Raw genomic sequence first — 26,838 nt, 5'->3', positions numbered from 1 at the left:
TTTCATGTAAACACTTTAACTATGGCAAGTTAGAGGAATGCCCTCGAACAATAACAGCTCAAATGTCTTCATGTCACACACAAATCCACACACACACACACACACACACACACACACACACACACACACACACACACACACACACACACACACACACACACACACACACACACACACACACACACACAAAGGAAATCTTCAGATATATCTGACATTGCGTAAAAGTCTCTGCCTCCGGCAAGTTAGAAGTTGCCCGTATATTTTATCTGTGTCCATTATCTGTGTTTTCAATGTGCCAGACAGATTTAGGCTGCATGTCATTCAACAAACATGGTCAGACGTGGCCCGATATACCTCAGGGTCTCCGTGGGTCTAGTCCTGATCCACTCCAGTGGCCCTGTGACTGAAGACTACCCCCCTGGTTAAGAACTTTAGATATGTTTATTTGGACAGGGAAAAAGGTAAAGATGTGTGAACGGGGGAGTTTGGTGGAGGACAGAGAGGGGAGTGAGTGAGTGAGTGAGTGAGTAAGTGAGAGAGGTGGGATCACGTTTCACTAAAAGCACACCGATGTTGTTTTAACTCCTGCCCAGTTTCCTCCGGGCTATCTTTTTTTTTTTCTGACTCACTGCCTGAAGGGGAGGGTCTGTTGGAACCCTCTCCGCCCGTCCCACGAGCTGTGATTGGCCTTGAGACTCCTTAATCCCGCCCTGCAAGTGTCATCACAGACCCCAAAGTTCCAGATTTCACTCTGGCAACTCTAAGCGCTCTGAAGTTGGACTAGCAGGGAGAGACCTGGAGCCAGCGGCAGCCTGTGTGTGTGTGTGTCAGAGTGAGTGAGTCCAGCTCAAGGGATTCTCCAGCTGAGGGGGCTTAAGGATAACTGTGTTCAGACGCTACTGATTTATTGTCAGGGGTAGAGGAACAATAGGAGTAACATTGGTTAGTGTGTAACACAAAGAGCTTTGCTGATTTTAGACAATAGTTGAGATACTTTTTAAAAATTTAGAAAATGTGAAGATTGTTTTTTGTATTACATTTTCTACTTTTGGAATGATAATGATCATTTTCATAGGATGTTAGCAAAGTTAGCAAACACTTTTCAGTGACTTTTTAGATTGTATTTAAATTTAATTTCAAGTACATCACTGTTTTATGTATTGTGTCTATTATTATCAGTAGTAGTTAGGAATAGCTGTATTTTCCTAGAGATCTGTAATTAAGGGTGCTTATCACTTTTTTTTTCTTTGTCTAAATTACTGGCAATTTCAGTAAATCTAAAAAAGGGGAGAGAAAAGGAGAGAAATAACCAGACTGTACAGCACTCTGTTCCAACAGAGCGGTGCGTTCTAGAATGCTCTTTTGAGCCTTCAGGTTAGTTTACCTCAGAAGGCATCACTACCACACACAGTCATAATGCTGGCTCACTCTCTCAACCAAGCAGTGGTTCTGGTTCTTGCTTTGTGCTTGGTGTGTTGGGCCCAGTCTGTGGACCCGACTCCCCACACCATCACCTACCGTGTTCTGGAGGAGCAGCCAGCTGGAACAAAGGTGGGCCGGCTGGCCGACGACCTGCGTCAGAGAGGAGATCAGGGGTCACTGGAGGATTTCCAGGTCGTGGAGCGCGGGCAAGCCCTGCCCTTCGCTGTGTCAGCGCGGGGCGGAGAGGTGTCGACACTGGGCAGGCTGGACCGGGAGGAGCTGTGCCGTGGCGCGGACCACTGCGAGATCGCCTTCAGCATCCTCTACAGGAAGGGAGGTGCGATGCACTTCCTGCGCGTGCGGGTGGAGGTGGTGGACCTGAATGACCATAGCCCTACATTCCCCAGCCCCGAGCAGGACGTGGAGATCTCAGAGATGGCCTCTCTCGGGATGAGGATCCCGCTGGAGCGGGCAGTGGACCTAGATGCTGGAGCGAATGGACTGCAGACCTACTCCATATCCAGCAGCCAGCACTTTGCCCTGGATGTGAAGACTGGCAGCGGGGGCACCAAGCAGGCCGAGCTGGTGGTGATCAAAGAGCTGGACAGGGAGGTCCTGTCCTCCATCGACCTCACAGTGTTGGCCTTTGACAAGGGGAACCCGCCCAGATCGGGCATGACCGTTGTGAGGGTCCACGTCTTGGACTCCAATGACAACAGTCCAGTGTTTGAGGACGGATCGCCCTCCGTGGAGCTCCCAGAGGACACCAGCCGTGGGACAGTCGTCATCAACCTCCAGGCCACAGACCCTGACGAGGGAGCCAACGGGGAAATTGAGTACTCCCTCAGTAAGCACGCCCCAGCGGATGTCCAAAGGATTTTCAGTGTGCATCCCCAAACTGGGGCTGTGACCCTAGTAGGACCCTTGGACTATGAGGAGAAGGACTCATATGAAGTGGACATCCAGGCACGGGACTTTGGGCCTAATGCCATCACTTCGCACTGCAAGCTACAGGTCAAGCTACTCGACGTGAACGACAATGCTCCGAGGATACATGTTACCTGGACACCACCAGATTCGCCTGTGGCAACTGTTTCCGAGGAAGCGCCCAACGAGACGTTCCTGGCCCTGGTCATGATTTCAGATGCAGATTCTGGTAAAAACGGTGAGGTGCGTACTCACATTCAGCACGGATCGGGACACTTTCGTCTCAAGAGGATCCACGGAGACAGCTACATGATCGTCACAAACGGGACTTTGGATCGTGAAAAAACAATGGAGTATAACTTGACACTTTTCGCCCGGGACAACGGCCAGCCCTCTCTGTCTTGTGTACGCTACCTAACTGTTCGTGTGTTGGACGAAAACGACAATGCCCCTGTCTTCTCCAAGACGCACTACAAAGCCACATTCAAGGAGAATAACAAACCTGGTTTTCAAGTTCTTACTGTAGAGGCCAGTGATGTTGACTCGGATCTCAGTGGCAAGGTGTCCTACTCCATCCGTGAGTCGAATGATCTGGGCACTCCCTCGTTTTCATTCTCAGTCCACCCCACCACTGGTGTAGTCACAGTCCAACAGTCTTTGGACTTTGAGGAATCCCGCATCTACACGTTTGTTGTGGAGGCCATTGATCATGGTCATCCCCCTCACACCAGCAGCACCACAGTATTGATTGAGCTCCTGGATGACAACGACAACTACCCCGAAATCACAGACCCCCCTCCCAAGGGTGGTGTGGCCAAGGTTAGTGTACCCGTGAATGCAGACAAAGGCGAGATAGTCGCTGAAATGGCCGAGAGAACGAACGAGAGGCCAGTGTTCCTTCCCACCAATCGGACCTCGACACACAGACACCAGGGCTACTTAGCCACAACTATCAAAGCCCAGGATCTGGATTCAGACCTGAATGGGAAAATCCTTTTTAGGATTGTCGATGGGAACCCTTCTGGTTTGTTTTGGCTGGACACCAAAACAGGGCAACTCTACGTGAACACCACCAACGCCACTGACTTAATCGGCAAGACGTTTAAGGTGGACATTGCTGTATCAGATATGGGTTCTCCAGTGCTTGTCACCCGCACAACTCTTGAGGTCAGTTTCATCAACCTCTTGGACCACCTCAAGAACTCCTCTCCGGGACAGAAGGCCCAGCTGAGCTTCACCATGTTGATGGCCATTTGCCTTGGTGCCTCTTGCCTGCTTCTGTTGTTGGCCGTCGCCTTGGTGACCACCTTCTGTCGCCCAGAGAAACGAGACAACCACGCCTACAACTGCAGGCAGGCGGAGTCAACCTACACGCGCCACCCTCGCCGGCCCCAGAAGCACATCAGAAAGACCGACATCCAGCTGGTGCCAGCCCTGAGGGGGCGCAGAGAGGTCGCCTCGGAGGACGAGGCCCAGCCACTCTCCTCTGGAACTCCATCTCCACCACCGATGGAGCTCCACACCGCAAGCCAGTTCAGCCTGACACCGCAAACCTCCCGATTGGCCCTCAATCACACCTTAGATGCAAACATGACGCTCCCGCTCAACCAGACCAGAACCTTGAGAAAGCCCGGAAGCATTGAATTTGACGGGAATATTCCCCACACCCCTGGCACGCCATACCGGACGCTCCGCAAGGCGCGGAACCCCTCCTCTTCCACCATGTCCTCGCTCTCTCAGGCAGGAACTCTGAAGCGCCACGCTAATGCAGAGGTGCATTGTGGGACACTGGAGAGTCAGCAGGGAAATCTCTCTCCGGCGGTGTCTCAGGCGACGCTCAGGAGGCCCAAGAACTCAGACTCCCACAGCAGACAGGCTGAGCACGACCACAGGCAGATGCTGAGGAACCTGGTGCGTCTGTCCATGGCTGCCTTTGGAGAGAACAGCCCCATTGAGCTGTCGTCTGCCTCCCCTGAAGTACAGGTAAGAAAACACAGGAGGCGAAAAGTCCCTATATATACCCTATATATTACAGATCATGCATTATTATATTGTATTATAGTATAGTATCTAATATTATATTATATTTACAAGGCACATCTTTATTTAAGACAAAAACTTTATTTACCAATGCTGTATCTTTATGAGCTAAGTGTTTTGCTGAAGAGACTTGCTTTCAGAAACTTTCCTCAGAGTCCATGTTCGATATTCTGGAAGTCCAAGCGAGGGGTAGCTGAGAATGCGTGCTTGCCCAGCAGGGCAGTCTGTTATTGGGTCTGGTGTGTGTCTCACACAGCCTAGGGGGACAGCTGATGGAGTTAAAGCATTTAGGTTTATTCAGCCTCCTCGGTGTCACAGACAGTAACCCAACCCCCCCAGTTGCCCTCAGAGGAAAATTCTCTGCCAGACTTCAATAATAACTCAATAATATCACATAACAGGGACTTATTGAAGGAAGAAGCATGGAAGGACTGTATGTGAGAGAGGGAGGAAGGGGAAAGAAAAAAGAGAGAGAGATAGAGAGATAGAAACGAATGAGACTAAGAGAAAGAAAGAGTAACTGAATAGGTATAGTTTATTCTCCAAGAAGAAAATCCCTCTTGAAGTTAGCCTAGATCTGTCATCTCAGTAAGGTTAAACTGTGTTTGGAAAGAAATGGACCTTGAAGCTTTTTGCTTTGAGCTGATGCAGCTGAATCAACTGTACTGCAAACAATACAGTATGAAAAAGGAAATCGAAAAAAAGACGTGCAGTATATTAAAAAAAGCCTCAAGAACGCACAGTATATTAAAAAAAGACTCAAGAACATGCAGTATATTGAAAAAGCTGAGAACTGTAGCACTGGGAAATGGAAAAAGTCACCTTGAGTCCTCCCTGATGCTAGGATAATAATATATATATATATATATATGTATGTATGTATGTATGTATGTATGTATGTATGTATGTATGTATGCATTTTTGCCTGCGAAGAACCACCTCCTGTGTTTCTGTATGTGTGTGTGATTGAGTATGTGTGTGAGAGTATAAGGGAGTGCATGTATGTGTGTGCTTGTGTGTATATATAGGTATGTGTGTATATGTGTGTGTCTGTGTATATGTGCTTATTTAAGGGAACAAAGAGCCTGGCAGGGTGTTAGGCCTCACGTGAGTTTGGTGGTAAAGGGCAGGAAGAGTGTGGATTCTGACCCTCCTTTTCCTTTCGCCTCTCGCCCCCCTCCTACACTCTCGCCCCCCTCCCTCACCCTCTCGCCCCCCTCCCTCACCCACTCGCCCCCCTCCTTCACCCTCTCGCCCCCCTCCCTCACCCTCTCGCCCCCCTCCCTCACCCACTCGCCCCCCTCCTTCACCCTCTCGCCCCCCTCCCTCACCCACTCGCCCCCCTCCCTCACCCACTTGCCCCCTCCCTCACCCACTCGCCCCATTTGGCACTTTGGCTCTGAGCGGCATCCAGAAAAGGTCTTCAGCAACAAGGGGATAAAATGTCACCAGGGCCCCCTCTCCCCACTCACCGCTCTCTGTTTCAGCGATGCATCCTGGAAGGAAACCGTCTGAAGGAGAATAGCCTCAGCGTAAAAATGACTTCCCCTTCCCCATTCCTCTGGACCATTCTGACTCTGAGACCCCCACCACCCACACACACACACACACACACACACACACACACACACACACACACACACACACACACACACACACACACACACACACACACCACACTGCCCCCCTCACCCACACACACATACCGGACCACCAGTCTCCACAATACCCCAACATTTCCTCTCTCTCTCGTTCGGTATACGTCCATCACTGCCTGCATCCGCTCCCATAACAAACAAAAGGCCTCACAGCAAATTCTGATTGGCCCTGATTAGTCATATGACTCTGGGAAAGCTGGTGAGGTGGATGCCATGCTGGATATTTCCTTATATATTGTCTAGGTGAAAATAATACACAATTCAACATGTGTGTAGTGTACACGCTGTTAGTTTTACGTATTATTTGGATTTAGACAATGGCCATACTTCTCTCTTAGAATTCTCTTATGAATGTTCCTTATAGAATCCCCTTCAAGGCTCTATTGTAGTTTTGTTGCAATTTTCACCCATGAAGAAGGAGTGGGCTTTTAAAGAATGTATTTCCTACATGAAGGTTCTTTGTGTGAGTTATTGTTTATGCAACTTTTCTGTATTTAAATAGTCCATTAAACCAAATCTAAGACCTCCAAGTGTGAGCCCCTGTCTCATCTTTGGCTCTGAGTTTCAATGTCATCTTTTAAAATGTACTCTCTCTGGCAACCAGCAAACAGACCGATGCTCTCCCTCTCCTCCTCTAAAACTGGGTCATACTGATCTCTTTTCTCTTTTATCTAATTTGTTCCTTGTCACATCTCTGGTCTGCCTGACTGACCTCTCCATCTCCTTGTGTGTTGTGTGTCTCTACAGCAGGTCTCTCAGCTGCTCTCGCTCCTTCACCAGGGCCAGTTCCAGCCAAGACCAAACTTCCGAGGCAACAAGTACTCCCAGCGCAACGGCCGGTAAGCGACAGGACACACAAAAGGAAAGGAAAATGCAACAGGCATTACTTTGCCCCATTACGAGAAAGGGGGAAAAAAAAGACCAATGCCACTGACAAGTTTATGGGGAGCAGCTCGTTACTAGTCTCCCAGCGGCCCTGCAGGGGCTGGACTGTGTTTAAGAGGTCTGCAGGTGTTTGGGGGCTCGTAAACAGGAAGTAGGAGAGCTGCCTGATCGTCAAGATGGCTCAGTGCAGGCGTAAGACACGGGACACAAGTTGGAGCAAGTGTGCTGTGTGTGTGTTTGTGTGTTTGTGTGTGGTATGTGTGTGTGTGTGTGTGCGTGTGTGTGTGCGTGTGTGTGTGTGTGTCTCAAAGGCCTGACTCACATCTTGCCAACAGGAGACGACAGGAGTAAACTTCACACTGTTGCTATAACTCACTGATAACCTCATGTGTCATCCTAACCTGGAAACCTGGGTCCTTAGTATTTCAGACACTAGAGCTTTCAGAGTCAGTGCCTTTGCTCTAGGTTTTCCCTTTTATACCTGAGGGTGAATCACTCGATCCATGCTGATATGAACTACAGAACAAAGGAAGGAATTGTGTATGGTAGCTGCCTATCTACAGATAGCGAATGATAAACGTCTTCCTGTCTGATGTCAGTCGGATATAGTTGTGTGTGTTGTGGTATGGTTTACATTTGTTAATGTCTCTTTATGTCTATGTGACTGGTGACTTCTGAGTAAGACATGAGTAAGATGTCTGTCATGCGTAGTGTGTGTGTGTGTGTCTGTCATGTGTAGTGTGTGTGTGTGTGTGTGTGTGTGTGTGTGTGTGTGTGTGTCTGGCATGTGTTGTGTATGTTTGTGTGTGTGTGTGTGAATGTCTGTCATGTGTAATGTGTGTGTGTGTGTGTCTGTCATGTGTAGTGTGTGTGTGTGTGTGTGTGTGTCTGTCATGTGCAGTGTGTGTGTGTTTGTGTGTCTGTAATGTGTAGTGTGTGTGTGTGTGTATGTGTGTGTCTGTGATGTGCAGTGTGTGTGTGTTTGTGTGTCTTTCACGTGTAGTGTGTGTGTGTGTGTGTGTGTGTATGTGTGTGTGTGTTTGTGTGTGTTTCACGTGTAGTGTGTGTGTGTGTGTTAGGGTCTGTTTGATGTTTACTCTGCTCTCCCTTTATCAGAGTCTGCTGATAGTTCAGGCTGCTGTGATTTCCTGTCTGTGGGCTCATTGAGCTTGTTCAACTACTGATTGTGTTGATTTCCCTACATAGCACTGTGTGTGTGCCTGTGTGAGAAAGAGAGCCAAAGTGTGTGTTTGTGTCTGTGTGTTTGTGTAACCGTGCATGCATGTGTCTTTCTCTCTCTCTGTGTGTTTGTGTGGGAGTGCATGTACGTGTGTGTTTGTAGATTTGTATTAGTCTCAATACCCTTTGCAGATGTGCACACTCCCACATTCACTTCCCACACACATTCTCACTCAACCTCTCCTCTCTCTCTCATCTCCTTCTTCCCTCCCACCTCCCTGTCCTCCCCTGAAGACTGGGAGCGCAGGACGCTGATTGGCTGAGCACCAAGGACAGTGGACACGGAGAGAGCGAGGCCGGCGATGTGGACTGGGAGGCCGGTCGGGACTCGCCCGTGGACCCCCTCCTGGAGGAGGGCCTCCACCACCTGCTCAACAGCGCTGGTGAGAGCAGATACCACGGCTTGGGCCTCAGAGCCGCCGTTTTCTTTAATATGGTCACATAGTGAGTTTACCATGGAGAACAGATTCAGCATTGCACACTCTCTATAGTCTCTGATTCATTCCTTCAATGAGGAACAACTTAGTTCAAGTTCACGTGTTAACCAACTTAATTTCTCTGAGCATGTAGCTTCTGTCTCGAGGTCTTGTCGGTTATAATATGTGGAAGATCAGACCCTATCTCACTCAATATCCTGCACAACTTCTTGTTCAGGCCCTGGTTATTTCTAAACTAGACTATTGCAATGCAATTTTATTGCATCTCTCAGCAGCAAGAGATCGCACAACAGCATTTGTCTTATTAGTTCATTTGTTTGAAGCATACTTGATTAAATTAATCATAGTTTTGGTAGTTTATGTATGTATAAAAATAAAAATGTATGGTTTTACTTTGAAATTACTGTTAATATTATTTCATGAATTTAATTGAATTATGCTTATTACTTAATTATCTCATCGTTGTTTTTACTTATTTGATCTAATGTTTTGTAAGTTGCTTGGGACAAAAGCATCTGCCAAATACCTTAACTATAATTATACAATACCACAACTCAAATTGTATTGTTCCCATCTCTGTGATTTCAAATTCATTCACATTTATCACCAAGGGGGTCATGGCATGAACCAATCAGACTCATACTATGGGGCCATAAACTAACTAACTAACTTAACTGACTGGTGATTTGGAAATGCTTGTATTGTTCCGCTCTGCATTATAGTGAAGAGACTAAGTCTAAGCCTCAAAGTTGCAGTTCCTTCAGGAAATGGGGGAGTGGCCGTAGTTAATTAGTAGTTAGGTCTATCATGGATGACAAACTCAGCATCACACACTGTCTGTTGTGTCTGATTCTGTATTTAGGGTCTGGATGCAGTCAGTGAGGGATTTAATTGTTTCCTTCTCTGTGTCTTCAAAGCTATTCCTGTTAAACTCCGAGGCTCATGGCATTCTCTGGGGTCACAGAGGAGTGGCCTAGTTAACTGGTGATTTCATTGTCTCGCTCTCTGCATTGTGGTAGGGAGTTGTGAACTACAGCTTTCAATTTTTCTGGGTTGCTATCCCCCCCTCCAAATGTTTTCATAAGTGAGCTTGGTTTCTAAACTGAGTCAGCTTGAGTCCAAAGGAAAATTAACCCCGGCCACTGACAGATAAACAGCACTTTGTGTTGTTTCAGCTGACAGACACAGTGGGCTATACAACGGAGCTTTGATTCTCACCTTGACATTTGTGTCAGAGCAGTCCAGCTATGTACCAGGGTGCAGGGTTCCTTTTGTGTTTCTGTATGGAGGGGGGGGGGGGGGATTTTACACCCCCGCTTCTGCCTATATGGAGCGAGGGTTGCTATGGAGTTCCTTCCAGGTATTGTTCTCCTCATGGTCACGTTTTCACTCCGAGGCCACCTTTGTTCCTTTAAATCAAAGTCGTGTTTGTTTTTTGGTCTTGAATGTGAATGTGGTGTGCACCCCAGATCACATAGTAAAGAGATCTTTAAAGTGTGTGTGTGTGTGTGTGTGTGTGTGGGCGGGGGGGTTTGAGCTGGGTAGAAGCCCTTTAAAAGCTTTGTGGTTGTATTCACAGTAAGGTGTAGGAATGAGATCACTTCACTGCTGTGTGTGTGTGTGTGTGTGTGTGTGTGTGTGTGTGTGTGTGTGTGTGTGTGTGTGTGTGAGTGTGTGAGTGAGTGAGAGAATATGTGTGTCTGTGTGAGATACACACCGCAAGCACAGATAGGGGTGTTGAAAAGAATGAGATCAATGTACCACTGTATGCGGGTGTGTGTGTGTGTGTACGTGTTAGTTTGTGTGTGTGTGTGTGTGTGTGTGTGTGTGTGTGTGTGTGATTGGAGGGGGAGATGTGTGTGTGTGTGCGTGTAAGAATCATCCATGCCCATCACTAGTGTCACACCTGAGACACCTTCTGCCCTAGGGGGGCATCTGTTAGCGCTGTTAGTCATAGTAAATTAGGGTGGCAAGCATGAGGAAAGGTGCGGTCAGCCTTTGAGCTTTCCTGTTGTCTCCTGACTCCTCCGGGTATCTTTGAGCTTTCCTGTTGTCTTCTGTGTCCTCCGGGTATGTTTGAGCTTTCCTGTTGTCTTCTGACTCCTCTGGGTACATATTCTGGTTTTCCCTGAGTGTGTTGTGGCCACTTGTAGTGTGGAGAGGGCCTTCTGTGGGAGTAATCCCATCCTATGGTCTCAGAGCCATACTCACCCTCCTACACACACTAACTCACTCACACACACACACACTCATCATTAAATCCCCCGGACAGTGTTTTATGAAAAGAGATTGGTATTGGTGTGTATCACATTGCATTTCTTCTTTCTGTCTGTGTGAATGAAGGACACAATGATGGCATGAGCTAAGAAAGATCATTGTGTATGGGGGAGGTGTGTGTGTGTGTGTGTGTGTGCGTGTGTGTGTGTGTGTGTGTGTGTGTGTGTGTGTGTGTGATCATATGTGTAGGGGTACGTTTCTATTTGGGTATTTGGGTATGTCCATGTGACTGTGTGAATGTGTATCTGAGCATGCCGTTACACATATGTTTGTGTGTATATGTATTTCTCTATGCGTGTGTTTGTGTGTATGTGTGAGTGTGGGTGGGCCTGTGGTTGTATTTGTGTATGCATGTACAGTACATGTCTCGGTGTGTGTGTGTGTGTGTGTGTGTCCGTATATGTGTGCATGTGTGGGTGGGCCTGTGGTTGTATATATGTACGTGTGTAAATGTATAGGTATGTGTGTGTGGCATTTGTGTGTGCATGTGTGTGTGTGTGTGGGAAATTTGTCTCTTGCACATCTCACGTCTCTGTGGTCCGTCTTTGAAAGCGAGCGATCTGATGGTCTCCATATCTCCCCTTAAGCTGCAGACCGCTCTGCTCTTTCAGGCCTGCATTCCTCTGTCTGTTCTCCATATCACCGCTCCTGGGAGAGCTCCACCAGATAGCCATGATTAATCACAGGTGGCTTTGTGCGGGGGCTCGACCTGGGATTAGTTTCTGTCAGCCAACCCACTTCTCCTCCCCTACACTAGCTGAGACGTTTGAAAGGGAGAACATGAACAGGCTGAGACAATGAGTTAAGTAGACATGACCTTAGCCATTTAGCCACAATAACCTTTCACTGCATATCTGGCTAAACAAAAAAAAACTTCAGTTAATAAAGTAACTCTCTCATTGTTGTACAACCTTGTTTCATCCATCGGAATGATAAAGCAACACACATAAGCAACATCCTCGCTGCTCATATGATACATATGTAAATGTGAAAGAATAAATGATTTCTCTCATAACACGTAACCCATTTGAAATGAAACCCCAGAGATAATCACATGATCACGTGTGGCTGAGTTTGTGTGTAGGTGCGGTTTGAACGTGGGCACGGTGGTAGGGGTGCTGTTGTTGTGGCTGGGGTCCATACCCTCCCCCATCGCCCACCTTGTCTGAAGTCTCTGACACATGGTCCGCTGCTGTAGGTGCCAGACGACGGTCCCTCTGGTTCCAATAAGAACCAAATTGTTTTTTGAGAGAGTAATGAGTTCCCCGCCAGGTTCCCCCTCTCTAATTAACTTTTAATGAACGGCAGGGTGGCAGCAGACCAGGTGGGGGGTGGGGGGAAGAGGAGAAGTTGGGGGGTTTGGGGAGAATGAGAAAGGGGTGGGGGTGTGGAAGGAGAAGCAGTCCAGAGGCCCCTGAGACTGACAGAACCAGGAGGCCCCAAAGACTTCAGGTCAGAAAGGAACATGGACACAGAAGGGAAACAAGAAACACAATTCAGACAGGGAACGTTGTGAAGACACAAGAAAAAAAAACGAAAATACAAAAACTAAGAAATACATAAATAAAGACAGATGGAAAGCAAACAAAGACACCAAAGAGAAAACAACGTTGCAGGTAAAAAAAAAGACAAAGTGTTCCCACCTGCCCTTACAAAAACACACAGAAGAGCGGCCTGTGTGTGAAGTGAGGAGGATGAAAAGATGGAGGGAGGAGAGAGAGGGAGCTCTAACATGGCTGCACTTGAACCCTGGGGAGGGGAGGTTTCGGGCTGGCAAGTGTGTCATCTGTGATGTGGGCTGCGGGCGTGTTTGATCACCGCCTGCCTCCTCGCCTCTGCACTCAAACACACACCCACAGCCGCCTCCCGTGTGTGTGTGTGTGTGTGTGTGTGTGTAGAGACGGCTCTCCTTTGTTCAACACTCGCGGTTTCATTTTGGTTTTTTGTTTCTTTCTTTTCCTTTCTTTTTTCTTTCTCGCAAAGCACTGATTCTCAAACCTCTTTGGTCTTTTGAGGTTTTTGAGTGGAAATGACACAAGATGAAAGCAGCTCCAGATTGCTTCAGCTGTGGCTGTGGCTGTGGCTGTGGCTGTGGCCGTGGTTGTGGTTGTGGCCATAGTCTGTTTGATGACTCACGTGCGGGTTGCGGGCCGCAGGAATCCAGCTTAGCAGTGAGATCCCTCTTACTCTCTCTCTGAGGTGCACAGCCTCCCATTCAAAAACAAACACCTCCAGGCTACTTTCAGACCCGATGGTTATCTGTAATGGGGGGTTTGACCCCACAACAGGCCGTTGGGGATTGGTGTGAGGAATTTGTGTGTGTGTGTATGTGTGTGTGAGAGAGAGAGAGAGAGAGAAAGAGAGAGAGAGAGAGAGAGAGAGAGAGAGAGACAGAGTTGAACTGCTGCTTCTCTGATATGCAGGATAAACATAATCTGCAGAGGAGAGTCTGTTTGGCTTTGTAATGAGGGCTGCCCTCCTCAAGGTCTGTGTGGAGGCGGGCGTGGGGGTGCTGGTGTTCAGATGAAAGGGGGACTGTGGTTTTTGGGGGGCCTGGCGAACACGTGTGTGTGTGTGTGTGAGTGTGTGTGTGTGTGTGTGTGTGTGTGTGTGTGTGTGTGAGTATGTGTGTGTCCTGTCAAGGCTTTAGGCAAGGGCTATTAGATTACAGCTGACCACAAGGCCAGTAGGCCAGAGGCTGGGTTTTTATGGGCCAGGAGACTAATTAGATCTGTCCAAGGAGAATCCAGTTAAAGAGGGACAGGGTTTTGGAATCGGGGGGAATTCATTCAACTGAGCAGCAGACACAAGAAAACACAAACATACACAGACACATACTCACATGCACACACTCACACGCACACACTCACTCACACACACTCACTCACTCACACACACACCTTATAGTAAGCAATGGGGTCACAATACACAGCTGGACCTGGCTGCATTCTTTAGCCACTTGAATTTAATTAAATGACTTGATGAAATAAAATGACTGCCATTCATTTGGTCAAGACCCCCTTCATAATACATTACTATCTCCTCTATGCTTTCCCTGGCATGTGATAGCCCTTGTAGTGCCAAAGTGCAGGACAACATGGAATGAAACTATGTTTAAAGCAACAAAAATATGCTACCTACCAGCTAGTTTTGCTATCATCAATTAATTTTGATGGTATATGGTCATGTATGGTTAAGGACAAATAAACACACCCGTAGTTCCCACTAGCCACCTGGACTATGCACTATGGTAGTGCTGTGGTCCAGGATGGAAAAATTGATAGATGTAAGAAAAGCATGATCTTACAAACTATATTGCCAATAGAAACTAGTTAGCATGCTAGCATGCCTTTATCATTGCTAACTTAGCTGGTCTTGCCATTTTTAGGTTGTTAGCATGCTCGTTTTAGACCAAAACGACTTACTACTTAATTTGGCTTAATTTCCAGCTCTTCCTTAGTGGATTGAATTAAGACTTCAATTCCCTTATACGTCGCTTTGGGAAAAAGCGTCTGCTAAATGACTAAATGTAAATGTAAATGTAAGACGATGAGGCATCCATGTTTGGACCACCACAGGGAACAGTGAGAGTGACTGCTGGTTGTGGGGAACAGTCCCTGGAAAGAACGAGCCGTGGTTCAGCTCTGTCGCCCTCCGTGATTTAAAACACCAGCCTGTGTCTAAACGTGCACTCCAAACCCCATCCCTTCCAAGGAAAGAAGCTGCCGCAGGAAATGCCTCCTCACTAAATAAAGATAAACGCGCTTCTCTTCCTGTCGTTTCCTCCCATCCTGTTTTTTGGCCACAAACAACTCCTTATTTTGAGCTGAGTGAAAATCATTATGTTGTCTTTGCCAGAGATCCTCTCTGACAGGAGACAAAAGCCAGGGTTGAAATGGGATTTGGAAAATCTCTGTTTTTTATCTGAACTCTGCATCAGTGATGTGAAGTCTTATAGATAGATGTATAAGTTTCAACAGCACAATGAATCATATAAATTGTAAAACATGTCCATGAACACACATAGGTCATGAGAGGACGGTGATACCCATACCAAACAATTGTCTGACTAGAGTCCCATTGAATGTATAAAATCACCCAATAGTCACACAGCGTACTGATTCTGTGTGTTAACCTTCAGTCTAACCGCTCTACCCCTCAGTGTGTGGATTATAATTGAGGACTGAGCCTTTAGATGCCCAGTCTAACCACTCTCTCTGTTGCCTTTAGATGCACAGTCTGACCACTCTCTCTCTTTCCCCAGATGATGTGTTTGCAGATGTGCCTGACCCGGGCTGGATAGCTCGCCTCTCCCTTCCACTAGCTGGTGACTACCACGAGAACGTCTTCATCCCGGACGGCCCCCCGTCCCCTGACGATCGTCATGACTCACAGGGCGGAGCCGACGACTCCACCTCCTCCTTCTCCACGTTCGGTAAAACGCTGGAGAAGGGCAGCCCGCTGGGCGGAGCCTTGCTGTCGGAGGTCAGCACGCTGTTCGAGATGCTGCTGACGCAGAAGGCTGACGCTCAGCCGCGGCCCTCCGCCGAGGTGCTGTACAGACTGTCGGCGGCCTACCGCCGCTCCCTCGGCCTGGACCCACCGCCACCAGGGGGCGTCTCTCCCTCACGGCACCCTGCCGGCAGCGACAAGTACCCTGCTCCCAGCATGCACTCCTCTGGTTAAGAGGCGTAAGGAGGAACTGTCAAAGTCACTGACTTTTCAGGGTGGTTCCGCTTGGAGACATTCTTCTAGTCTAAGTAGGCTGCTTTCATCTAGTGTTATTTCCACATAAAACCTCAAAAGTTGCTCAGCGAATGCTTACTAGCAAACTTCTCCTGAGAGTGGTGCCATTGAAAGACATTCATTTTCATCAACCCTGCTCAGTAGTGTGCTTCTCTGAGAGCGTCCTTCCATGTCTGAAGGTTTTTATTTGTTCTATTGTTTTGGCTGCGGAAGCCAAGGAGGCCGTGGACTCAGTAAACTCCACCGCGAAAGGAAGAGCTGCAATCCCTGCTCTGCTTGCGCTGAGAAATTCAGGGACGTTACTGCGGATGTACAAAAGCCGCTATTTCCCCACTCCAACGCTGCATCCTGGCCAGGCGAGGACAGGTCAAGGCCATCTGAAGACAACAGAACACTCATTCTGAATCCTCTTCACATCAGAATGACCCTCTGTACTTGTGTATTTTGCGACAATGTTAAAGAGAGTGTACACTTCCCAGAGATAAAGGAACAAAAGTTGTCTTGTTCCTTTCACAGCATATGATAGCAACAACATTGCAAATGATATTGACTTCTTTTGTGAACAAACTGGTGCTATTCACTCTCACAAGTCTGTTTTAGGGTGTATGACCTTACAAATGCAGAGAAGGGAAATAGCCATTTGTCTTCACTGCCAGAGATAACACCTCCACTTTCGAGCTCTGGGTCTCATTCCAGAGAACATGCCAGAACCACAGTAGAGCCCATTAGGGCCCGCCGCTCTCCACTTCCTCCTCCACAGGCACATGTTCTCTCTCTCTCACACACACACACACACACACACACACACACACACACACACACACACACACACACACACACACACACACACACACACACACACACACACACACGTACGTTGTGGTTGTTTTTTCCTACTGATTTCTGTCCCATGTAAATACTTTTGTCCGTGATTGTATAATATTTGGATTTCGTCACTATGAATAATCAAAATATTAGAATTCACATAGTTCGGATGCCGCTGTCTTGGCAGCACTGGTGAATCCTCTTCATCATATGCTATTTAAAGCAGGAACGAAACTGTAACAGCATTTTGAGAATTCAAGTTGAAATGCATCCAGTCTCAAAACATCCAACATTTATGGAACTGTTTTATATAAGTTATTGTAAGAGATGTAATGATTTCAGTAACACGGGAATGTTGAGATTTGCTATTGTTCCATTATCCAAACATACAGCACTTTGTAAATAAACTCTTTGTATAACATTTTGATAAAATAAAACATGATAAACAATTCCCTTTGTTTTGGGTCATGAACGTCATTCCACTTTGCGATAGTGCCCACTCAGAAGTTCTGAGCGAGAACACCCATAAATCATTTTGAAATCATTACAGATCATTTCCATATAAATGTACACAACATAAAAAAGCAGCCAAGCCATGCAATGACTGTAAACACAAAACATTTCTGTTTTTCTCATTCCTCACTGTTTAAATGAAGCATAAAACCTCCATTTCATAACGCTTTCACTTCACAGCATCTAATCGCTTTATTGCAGCAAACACTGACAGCAGTCACTCTGGGAAGACTGCTATCAGCAAACACCAGTCTGGGGTTGTACCATCCATGACTCCATCCGCTCCTTCACCCCCCTAACACACGTCTGACGCCCTGTTCCACGTCAGCTCCATCATCCCCTGTAGCTGCCTGCACTGGGCGTAGCACTGTGGCCGGGCCTGGATGTGTTCCAGGAAGGGTCTTCCCTTCAGGCAGAAGACGTGGTTCACCAGGAGCACACAACCCGGGGTGAGGACGCCACACCTCTCCAGGGCCAGCAGGTCCGTTAGGTACTGCCCCGTGTCGTGATCCATCAGAACCATGTCCAGGTGCTGGGCAACACCCAAGCGGGCCTGTATCCCCGTAACAGCCTCTGCTGAGGGGCACGCCAACACCTGAAACTATATCAGAGAATCAGGAGAAGAGAAGGCAGGGGAGTGAAGGGGGGGGGGGGGGGGTGCAGAGCAATGAGAGTTCTTGAGTGTTTTTAGAAAAATACATGTACATGTGTATCATCAGTGCTTCTGTTTGACATCATTCAGCCATTTTACATTAGTAGTAGGCCTTCAGTCTTCAGTCAAATTTGGTCTGCAGGTCAGTTATTTTGTTAAGAACACAGAGACACCCATTAAAGTAAATACATAAAGATAATTTACACATTGAAAATATTCGTGCAGTTAGGACCTCTAACACAGCTCTCTTGAGCTTTCCTCAGCAAATGTCTGAAAAGGACCTCAAGTATCTAGGCTCTAACACTGTAACAAAGCTCCCTGATCTCTTGTGCAACTGAGCTGTTGGTTACCAGGACAGCAGCGCCCTCTGTCAGCCTAGATTTGTATGGACAATTCATTATTTCATAGTCGACTTGGGTCTCTGGCCATAAACATGCCATATCTTCTTTTTTAAATGATAAATTAACGTGAAAAGCCTTTCAGTTATTATCTATATTAGATGTATTATTGCGGCCTCAACTACAACTTTTGCAACTTAGTTTGAAATTATTGTTTAGTATGTCTCATTACTATTTGTGTGTATTTGTGTTTTGTAAGTTTCACTACTATTTGTGAGTTGTAAGCTACTGGATGTCCTAAATTTCCCTCGGGATAAGTAAAGTATCCATCCATCCATCCACAACAGCAGATCAACCAGGGCCAGACGAGCTTTTCCCTTGAGGCCTCACCTGTGGGTGTTTGAAGCCCGCCACTAGGATGATTTCTTCCCCTTTATCAGCCGTCTCGGGGTCCTGCTCTACGGTCAGCAGCCTTCCAGCGGGGCCCAACAGACGGAGGATGCGGACCGACGAGTACCCACAATGCATCCCCAACTCCAGCACCCACTGTGGGGTGGCACGACTCACTACCTCATCAAGAAACTCACCTGGAAATTACAGAGAGTACCGAAGATAAATGAGGAGACTAGTGATTCTGTTACTCTTGCAGGGAAATGGCTTCAAGTATAATACAATGATCATCACGTTCATATATCTTGTTTATTTTTTGCATGCTTCAGGAACTTTTTAACACACATTTCTCTTGTACTTTCTGTTACAAATTGGTAACAGCAGTGAATACAATGAGAGGACAATTCAATAGACACAGCTTACAAGAGACAATGCGGTAGCATCCAGCATAAATCTACACTACACATAATTACCCATAATATCCTCTCCAGACTTGAGAAACTGATCTGTCAGATTAACAACTGACATTAAGTGACAGTGAGCATAATTACAGTGACAGTGACAGTGACATTAAGTTGTGATATATTTAGATAATCTTCACAAGCCTGCACTAGATATTCTGCAGACTGATAGGTGCATGCGTATAAATACGTCCATACTTGTACACTGTGTGCACACACTTTTACAAAAGCCAAAAGCCAAGACATGTTCCATTAAGAGGGTTGGCTAGGCATTTGAAAAGGATTTATGGAATAGGCTGTGCCACACCAAACACACACACACTCTCTCTCTCTCTTTCTGCCTGTCTTTCTCTCTCAGTGAGATGCGTGCATGTGTGTGTTTCTCTCAAATGTGGATGATATCAGCAGCAGCGTGTGACAGGCCCACAGTCATTCTGGACTAACCTTTAACTTGGCCAATGCACAGCGAGGGATATGTGAGGTCATACAGGTGGAAAGTCTCCAGCACACTGTCAACTTGTCCATGAGTGCAATTGGAGAAAACAAAGGCATGGGTCTTGTTTATGCTCACTGTCCCACGGGTGAGCTTCACAGCTTGGGTGAACAGCTGTCGGCAGAAAGCTAACAACTCCGCCCCGTAACGTACTGTCACTATGACCACCACGGGCAGCGAGGCAAATAGCAGGGACATTATCACAGGTGATCTGGGGGGAAATGCTGAAAGGCAGTAGGTGAATGGTTCAGGCATCACAAACACAATTTTGCAAGGGTTTTCAAAAGGCCCATTTTAACAATAAGTTTGAGGAAGTTACTTCCAATAAGTTGTTCAATTAAAACAGCCCCAGAAGTCTCTCCAGCACCGTGTAAGGCTAACCTGCATGCTAAAGTCCAAAGATCATTTGAGAAAAACGTAGCATGCAATAACAATGTTATGGCGCCATCTACAGTACGAAACTACACGAATTAGAAACAAATCTAACTATTTTCAATAAAATACTTTATAATAAAGCTCCTTTAGTACGTGTATTTAATATGAACCACACTACATACGATTTTAGTGACGGCCAGTCTCATATCTTTTGACTGTCTTCATGTGGTCAGTAACTGTTAAAAATCTCACCATATGCTGCTGATGCAAACATGGCCTCCTAGTGTTATCCCATAGCATTGAGAATCAGTTGTTTGACTTTTTAAAGATCACATACAATCACGCAGCCATGAACAATCTGCCAACTGCCTAACAATCTGCCAACTGCCTAACAATCTGCCAACTGCCTAAAATAGTTGGGCTAACCTTACGCTGGTGGCATACACTTCCAACAGCCTAACATTTCATAGAAAAAAACACGCAATAGCTTACTTACCACCTTATAGACCTACAATGTTGTAGATAGTGCTTGCTAGAGTAATAGTCCGAACTGTCATATATTTGGTAATTTAAACCAAAGTGAAAAAAACGTATCTGACTAAATTCAGCATGACCTATGTGTCAGTCTACCGATGCTTGTGAATGTCAGGAGTTGGCTATGAATGTGCCAAAGACATATGACAACTGTCAAGAACACGCGTCTGTTTTACAGACTAACCCAGAAAGGGTGAGCTATAGACATATACATAGAAAGACACATGGCTATGGCTATAGATCACTATCTAAGCTTTGTTCGAGTCTTTTCCAGGTATTTTCTTCCTTGAATAAATCGCGGAAGTGTAAAGGAGCATGTGTTGCGTATCCTAGAAACCTTAAAGACATAGCGACACCAAAAATGCCAGCGTCATGCCAACGCTAAATAGCTTTTAAATCTTGGTAGGGTTACAGTATGTGCTCTGGTCTGATGATAAGAACATAAGGTATTCATAACAAGCAGTGTCTGAGAGTTTAAATATACACGCCCAATTATGCAAAGCTAGGTTCCACATTTAAATCAGATGGAAACATCAGTTCAATTCACGCACAAGTACGACTCGTGCCCAGCAGGAGGCGGTAGATCCCATCTCACAGGAGCACTTTGGAGCTAGATACCTGTTTCAGGCTTTGAAGTCTATCTATCTATTTAAATGTTGAACTAGAGCTAGCCATGTGAGCTAAATACTAAATACTAGCCACTGCCAAGGAGATAATTTCATGCATAAGCAACATAGATAGATGACTTAAACGACTGATAAGGAATGAATGTCACTCACACACACACACACACACACACACACACACACACACACACACACACACACACACACACACACACACACACACACACACACACACACACACACTGTGGAACTGAGATTAATAAGTGCAACCTATACTTTTTCACAACAAAATCCATTAAGTTAAGTCATTTTCATGAGAGACTGACCCTTAGAGATGATAGACTCTATTTCCACTCCAATTGAATATCTTTTCTGAACTCAACACATGAACTACATATATTTTACCACCTCCATTATCCATTCATGTACTGACATAAATTAAACATTCCTTGTCTTTTGTGAAGTCATAGTCAGCTTGTTGTTTTTCCAGCGGGTATTCCAAGTATGTGGTTTAGTGACAAACCACACACACACACACACTATGTTTGTGCTGATCCTGTATACATTTTTAGGTTTTCTGAATAAACTTAGTAGGTCTAAATATTCTCCACGTGCCTGTTCACCTTCCTCCAGTAATAGTCTTACAATATTTACCCTCCGCAGTGCACCTCATATGACCAAACAACATAAACTAGTTTGAGGCTAAATTGAGCCTTGGGTTATTAAACGGATCGTTTGGTTTCAATAGGTGTTTGCTTCTTCTGTCAGAAAACAAGAGCACTGTGTCGTGCTCTGTTTTGCATGTTTTGAAGGAAACGGTGAAATCAGCTCAGCAGCCGGTGTCCCTGAGAGAAGAGAGAGTGGGTGTGGGTGCCTGAGCAGAGGATGTGGGACGGGCAGCTCTCCTCCCATTGGCCGTCGGCTCCGCTCCGCTTTTGCATGTATTTTTAGCCATTGGTTCGATTCTTAATGCAGGTCGGCAGCAGTCACGGTCCCTGCCGTTCAGAAACAGGGGGGCGTCTCATCTGCAATAGCAGCACAGGTCTGCGGCAAGGAAACAAGCACAGAGCTCTGGGAGAGGGGAGAGGGGAGCGAGTGACGGCGAGACAAACTACATAAACAAGTTTTCGCGAATAAGCTACTCGGCTCTCCGCGTTATTGGTGTCTGGGCTGTCCGTCCAACACTGTGATTTTTTGTGTTGCTGATTATTTTTTTTAACTCTGAACGGCTTTTCAAATGGCCAGTCCGAGCTCGGATGCAGGACGACACCTCCATCTGCATCCCCACACCGAACCGGCACCAGAGGCGGCCTTCCGTGAGGCTCAGAAATGGATCGAGGTGAGTGCATTCAGTCTATAGGAATCTGACGTCACAGCACTGTATTGCGGACTCACCTGTCTCTCATCGCACTATATGTCTGGCGATTTCATGACTGATGTATTTTACAGCATTGCATGGACTAGACTAGCGCTAGGAAGAAATGTCAATGTGGGAATTAAGCTACTGCGTATTCACAGAAACGTGCCTTTTATTAATTCGTTCACTCCAAAGAATGCAGCAGGTTTTGTGATCACCTGTTGAAATGTGACGCAAAATTCCGAAATCTCCCCGGCTTTGCCATTGCCTAGTCTGGTAAAAGGTTAAATTCGAGCTCTTAGCTAAAACAATGAGATTTCCGCGCAGAATGAATGGATTTTTTGCATCATTCCGAGATTAGGGTGGACAATAATTAGACAAAGGGGGTTTTGTTCTGAGCTAATTTGAATCATGGCATTCACCAGTGGTGTTGCACTTGACTTTGTATAACTGCTTTCCCTCATTGTGCTTTTGAAAACATTGTTTTCTGCGTTATGGACCCCCCACATTCCAAACGAACCATGCAGGGGAAAAACGCAGGCAGACTGCAGTATAACATTTCTGAGCAAATGACTTTTATTGACTGGACTAGATGTGGTTAAACTAATTATTTTATATAGTTCTTGAGGGACACAAACCAATTCTTCTTTTTTTTTCACAATTCACTATAATCTCTTTGATCTATGAAATACTAGCCCCCTGGCATCCAAAGTTTGAGGTTGTAATACTGATGGTGGAAAAGACTTAAGCAACTGGCCATTCTTATAACATAGATCAGACCTTGACAGAGGGAAACTTAATTAACACTGACAATATTATTAACATTATGCACTGTTTCTGAGAACGCCCCCTTTCCCTTTCAAGTTAACACTGAAATATGTAATGGTCATACTAAGGGGGATGATGATCTGTAATGAGATGTATCAAAGGTTGGTTGTAATGATCATACATTTCCCTGGGACTGTCTTTTAGTGTGTGTTATGACTTCACATCAAGATCTTTGGGTTGTTGATCTTATTACGTCCAGCTTTAAAGCATTCTCTGAACTTTTTTGTTATTTGGTTGCTTTATTTTGTTATTTTGTATTTAATGCTTAATTGTTGGAAAGTTCACCAAACAAATGGCCCCTTGGCATATTCAGTGCAGAATAATGTTTTTGTCAAACTTTTTAATCACGCAAACAGCCTAATTGAAGGCCCCTCTCCTCAACCTTGTTATTTGACATGCTTTTGTAATGTGACAATTATAGGGACCTAGTCCACTGGTAGTCTGTTTTAGTAGTAGCTTGTTGTCTCTCGGTCAACCTCCTCAAAGGCACAAGTGTAATTACACACAGCTGTTGTGAGTCACCATGTCACGGAGAGGGGACCTCAGGTCACGCTGCGGTTCTTCTCAAGCTGAGACAGTCAAGTCAAGTAGACAGGGCGTGTCAGTGGAGTCAAAGGCTGATAAATTGAAGTGTCGGGTAATGAACTGTTGACAAGATGTGACTTTAATGTTCAGGTTATTAACATTTAGGCAAAGATGAAGCTGAAGTCATGCTATGTTGCATGGTGATGCTTTGCAGTGGCGTGGGCTTTGTGTGTGTTTTGGTACCGAGGTATTGGAGACATGGTTAGCTGTGTCATTAAAGTATTTGCTGTTGAGTGACAGTCGTGCGACCCTGAGAAGGCTCCTGGAGTATTCAGGCTGTGATTGAAGCAGTCACTGTATTGTTGACCATTGGTATGACACAATTGTTTTGAACCCTTGTCCAATTAACGCAGTGAACGAGCACCACCTCGTTGGTATGGAAATGCTTTTTTAGATTTGATTTGATTTAGCCTAATTGTTGTTTAATTTCCATTCATTGATGATTGTTTTGAACAGATGCTGAGTTGTATGTGTGTATGTATAGTGTGTTTGAATTACACCCCCCCCCCCTCCAAACACACACACACACACACCTTATCTGCATTCACCAGCCTTCTAAGGTATTCAACCCTATTCTCTGTTGAATACACAACACTGTTTTCATTCCACTCCCTCAGGTAATTGTTCATATAGACAACACGTGTAGCAGTTTGGAATCACAGGGGGCTGGAACAGAAAATATGCACTCCTGAATTCCGCCAATGCACATTCTTATGATCAAACTAGCTTTTCTAAGGGCTATTAAATCGGAAAGAAGAGTTCAGACAAGGTGTTTTTTAGCTCCCCAGGATCACCGCCACAGTATGTGCAATGGTTCAGTGCCATATTTACCTGTATGGTTTGGACTTTCACTGCCATTTCAAAGTCAAGAGATGCAAAACTTGTTCAATTAGTCTTCCTCTATTGCAGTCTCAACAGGTGTCAAGACCTGTCATCTGAATGTAACAGCACATGTGGCTGTGAACACGAAACTAGATCTGCCTTGTTTGCTTAGCTCAGGTACGAACAGGCACCGGCTCTGTCTTTGTGGGCCCGTAGTTTTGTTATGACTTGCATATCTCTCGTTCTTTTTTATCGCTCCCTCCGTTGATTGAAGACACACAGTCTCGCGCTCCCATTCCTGATCCTGTCTATTGCCCTGAGCGATGCTCATTGCTTCTCTTGGTATGGGGAGAAAGGGAGGCTCGACTGCGTGGAGGTAGCCTGTCGGAGGTAGTCTGTTGGACTCATCAAGGGTCTCAGTGCTCGCCGTGAGCCTGATCAAAATGAGATGGCTTAGGTTGCATTTTGGGACAGTGCCAGCATGCTGACTCACTCTCAGTAGCCTAGAAGAGTAGAGCCTCGAATGCCGAATGTCCTCACACCAGAAAGACCATCAGTGAGTGGAATTATTGAAGATATAGAGCAGTTATAGATTCTGTTTTTAAGAAGATCTGTAAGGAGATCTCAAATACTGCCACATTCAGAGAAAAATCCAGAATTTCTAAAAGGAGCCCTGGTCGAACAGTACCTATTACTTAATGATGTTTGATGCTGAGAACTGGACGATATCACTTTATAACACAAAGACCAAGGCCTTAGTACTCATATCCTTGGCATGATGACTTTTCTTCAACTCTCATGGCATGTCATGACAACAGTATGGTTATTGAAGAGCACCAGGAGAGGAGAGCACCAGCCATTCATAGGCTGTTTTGGAAAACGAGAGGAGATAATCCCTGCCACTCCTCTGCTGGCTAGTTGCGGTTCCTTTCCGGAACCTTCCATGACATCACCAGGAGTTCTGCATGTTGAGGTTAGACCTTGCGTGCGCCTTGTGTGTGCCTCTCACAGTGTCACACCCCTCTGGGTAACCGCTGGCGACTGGTGCGAGTCTGGCCTGTGTCAGATGTGGGATTAGATCAGTTTGAGAGAGCCACTACGCGGGAAAAAATGTGACAAACGGAGACTTCAGAGGTAAAGAGTGTGTCTGTGCTGCTTGAAGTCCAGGCTTTAGGTGCTTCAGAGGTCAGGAAGATGGTTGGTTTGAGTGGCCATGTTGAGCACTGCATGCTTATGGCCACTGGACCACGCATGATGGCTGATTTCCTCCGTGTGTAAATTTCGCTGATGATGGAGATACTGAGATCATGAGTGCTGACTGCTAAAGCCTGAGTTGGTAATTCCTCTTCACACACACACACACACACACAGACACACACAACACGCATATTTCAAATGCACACGGGCATAAACCCACTCACACATTAATACACTGGAGCCTTGAAAGTAAGACGCTAATCGTTAATCTTGCTCCAGTGATCGTCTTAATCGTGGAGGTGGCCTTCTGCTGCCTGTAGTCTCAGAGGGGAGGGGAAGGTATAGAAAAACAAGCATAGCTAAGCGCCACATTTCCATAGCAGGTCATAAAACCTGTCTCTCTCCCTACCTGTTATCTTGCACATCTGCTCAGCATTATAATATCTCTTCACAACATGGGGAGACAGTGCTTGACAGTGTTGTTAGTCAAAACATAGGCCAAACACCCCCTCAAATTATAATGTGTGATCTGATTTAGCATTACATCATCTTCTTGGCTCTTTCATCATCACAGCTATGTGTGTGTGAGTGTGCGTGCGTGTGTGAACATGTGTGTGTGTGTGCGCGTGTGTGTGCGTGTGGTGACCTGGGCCATCCTCTGAAGCAGTAAGTACAGGTTCAGTTGTTGTGAACCCTGTTGAACCCCAAGCAGGACTGTGCAGTAGACCTCTGTCTCAGATGTGAAATGTGACTCCCCGTATCTTCTGGAGACGTAGTATTTTGGAGTGGTTGTGGGTAGTCAAGTTGCACAGCCCGCTTGGTGATCAGGTTGTATAAAGGTATACAGATGCACTGCTGTCAGTCTATGTGTCTGTGCCCATCTGTGCCCATGGTATTAAGAAGTGTGTGTGTGGGGGGGGGGGGGGGCGCGCGTCAGAGGGGGTCCAGATGGGTGCTTCCAGATCACGCACGATTGTGGGGGGATAAATATGTGTGTGTGTTGTGGGTAGTTTCGAGGAAAGAGGGATTGAGTGTTGAAGGAGTTGCAGACATAGTGTGTGTGTGTGTGTGTGTGTGTGTGTGTCGGTGTTGGTTGGGGGGGTGCAGGATTAGAGCCCCCTTTCCCCTGGGCTTAACCCCCCACGGCGAGGACAGACATTCCCCTACATGGATGAGTGGATGGATGGGGGTGGGGGTGGGGTGGGGGGGCT

At 46.2% G+C, this 26,838-nt stretch overlaps 3 protein-coding genes across 10 annotated transcripts in view; 2 read left to right on the top strand and 1 right to left on the bottom strand.

The window, feature by feature from the left end:
• Positions 1-206: 206 nt before the first annotated feature.
• On the top strand, positions 207-16,906 carry pcdh12 (protocadherin 12). The gene is made up of 4 exons (XM_012830845.3): positions 207-4,332; positions 6,795-6,886; positions 8,406-8,554; positions 15,150-16,906. Exons 1-4 carry the CDS (start codon positions 1,417-1,419, stop codon positions 15,569-15,571), a joined length of 3,579 nt encoding a protein of 1,192 aa, XP_012686299.2. The 5' UTR covers positions 207-1,416; the 3' UTR covers positions 15,572-16,906.
• On the bottom strand, positions 16,745-20,618 carry LOC105903373 (catechol O-methyltransferase-like). The gene is made up of 4 exons (XM_012831124.3): positions 20,175-20,618; positions 19,255-19,527; positions 18,350-18,546; positions 16,745-17,570 (listed from the first exon to the last, which is right to left on the bottom strand). The coding sequence occupies exons 2-4, from the start codon at positions 19,499-19,501 to the stop codon at positions 17,265-17,267; spliced, it is 750 nt and encodes a 249-aa protein (XP_012686578.2). The 5' UTR covers positions 19,502-19,527; positions 20,175-20,618; the 3' UTR covers positions 16,745-17,264.
• Positions 20,619-21,648: 1,030 nt separating this feature from the next.
• limch1b (LIM and calponin homology domains 1b) overlaps positions 21,649-26,838 on the top strand; it is a 94,266-nt gene continuing 89,076 nt past the window's right edge. For 2 of the 8 annotated variants that reach the window (XM_031586835.2, XM_031586833.2), the window contains exon 1: positions 21,649-22,177. In XM_031586835.2, the coding sequence (XP_031442695.1) occupies positions 22,076-22,177 (102 nt within the window). In that variant the 5' untranslated portion in view covers positions 21,649-22,075. The remainder of the gene's footprint in view (positions 22,178-26,838) is intronic. The other 6 variants (XM_031586834.2, XM_031586837.2, XM_031586839.2 and 3 more) reach the window with 3 other exon arrangements.

The sequence above is a fragment of the Clupea harengus genome, chromosome 20, assembly GCF_900700415.2.
Source record: "Clupea harengus chromosome 20, Ch_v2.0.2, whole genome shotgun sequence".
NCBI lineage: Eukaryota > Metazoa > Chordata > Actinopteri > Clupeiformes > Clupeidae > Clupea > Clupea harengus.
This window is presented reverse-complemented; position numbering and strand designations above follow the sequence as displayed.

What these genes read in the sequence shown, in the direction of transcription:
- LOC105903373 (XM_012831124.3), bottom strand. Translation starts at nt 19,501, where the DNA reads ATGTCCCTGCTATTTGCCTCGCTGCCCGTGGTGGTCATAGTGACAGTA. An exon ending in GTGCATTGGCCAAGTTAAAG is followed by an intron (nt 18,547 to 19,254) that starts GTTAGTCCAGAA and finishes TGTAATTTCCAG; the next exon opens with GTGAGTTTCTTGATGAGGTA. An exon ending in CGGGCTTCAAACACCCACAG is followed by an intron (nt 17,571 to 18,349) that starts GTGAGGCCTCAA and finishes TCTCTGATATAG; the next exon opens with TTTCAGGTGTTGGCGTGCCC.
- pcdh12 (XM_012830845.3), top strand. Translation starts at nt 1,417, where the DNA reads ATGCTGGCTCACTCTCTCAACCAAGCAGTGGTTCTGGTTCTTGCTTTG. An exon ending in CTGCCTCCCCTGAAGTACAG is followed by an intron (nt 4,333 to 6,794) that starts GTAAGAAAACAC and finishes GTGTCTCTACAG; the next exon opens with CAGGTCTCTCAGCTGCTCTC. An exon ending in TACTCCCAGCGCAACGGCCG is followed by an intron (nt 6,887 to 8,405) that starts GTAAGCGACAGG and finishes CCTCCCCTGAAG; the next exon opens with ACTGGGAGCGCAGGACGCTG.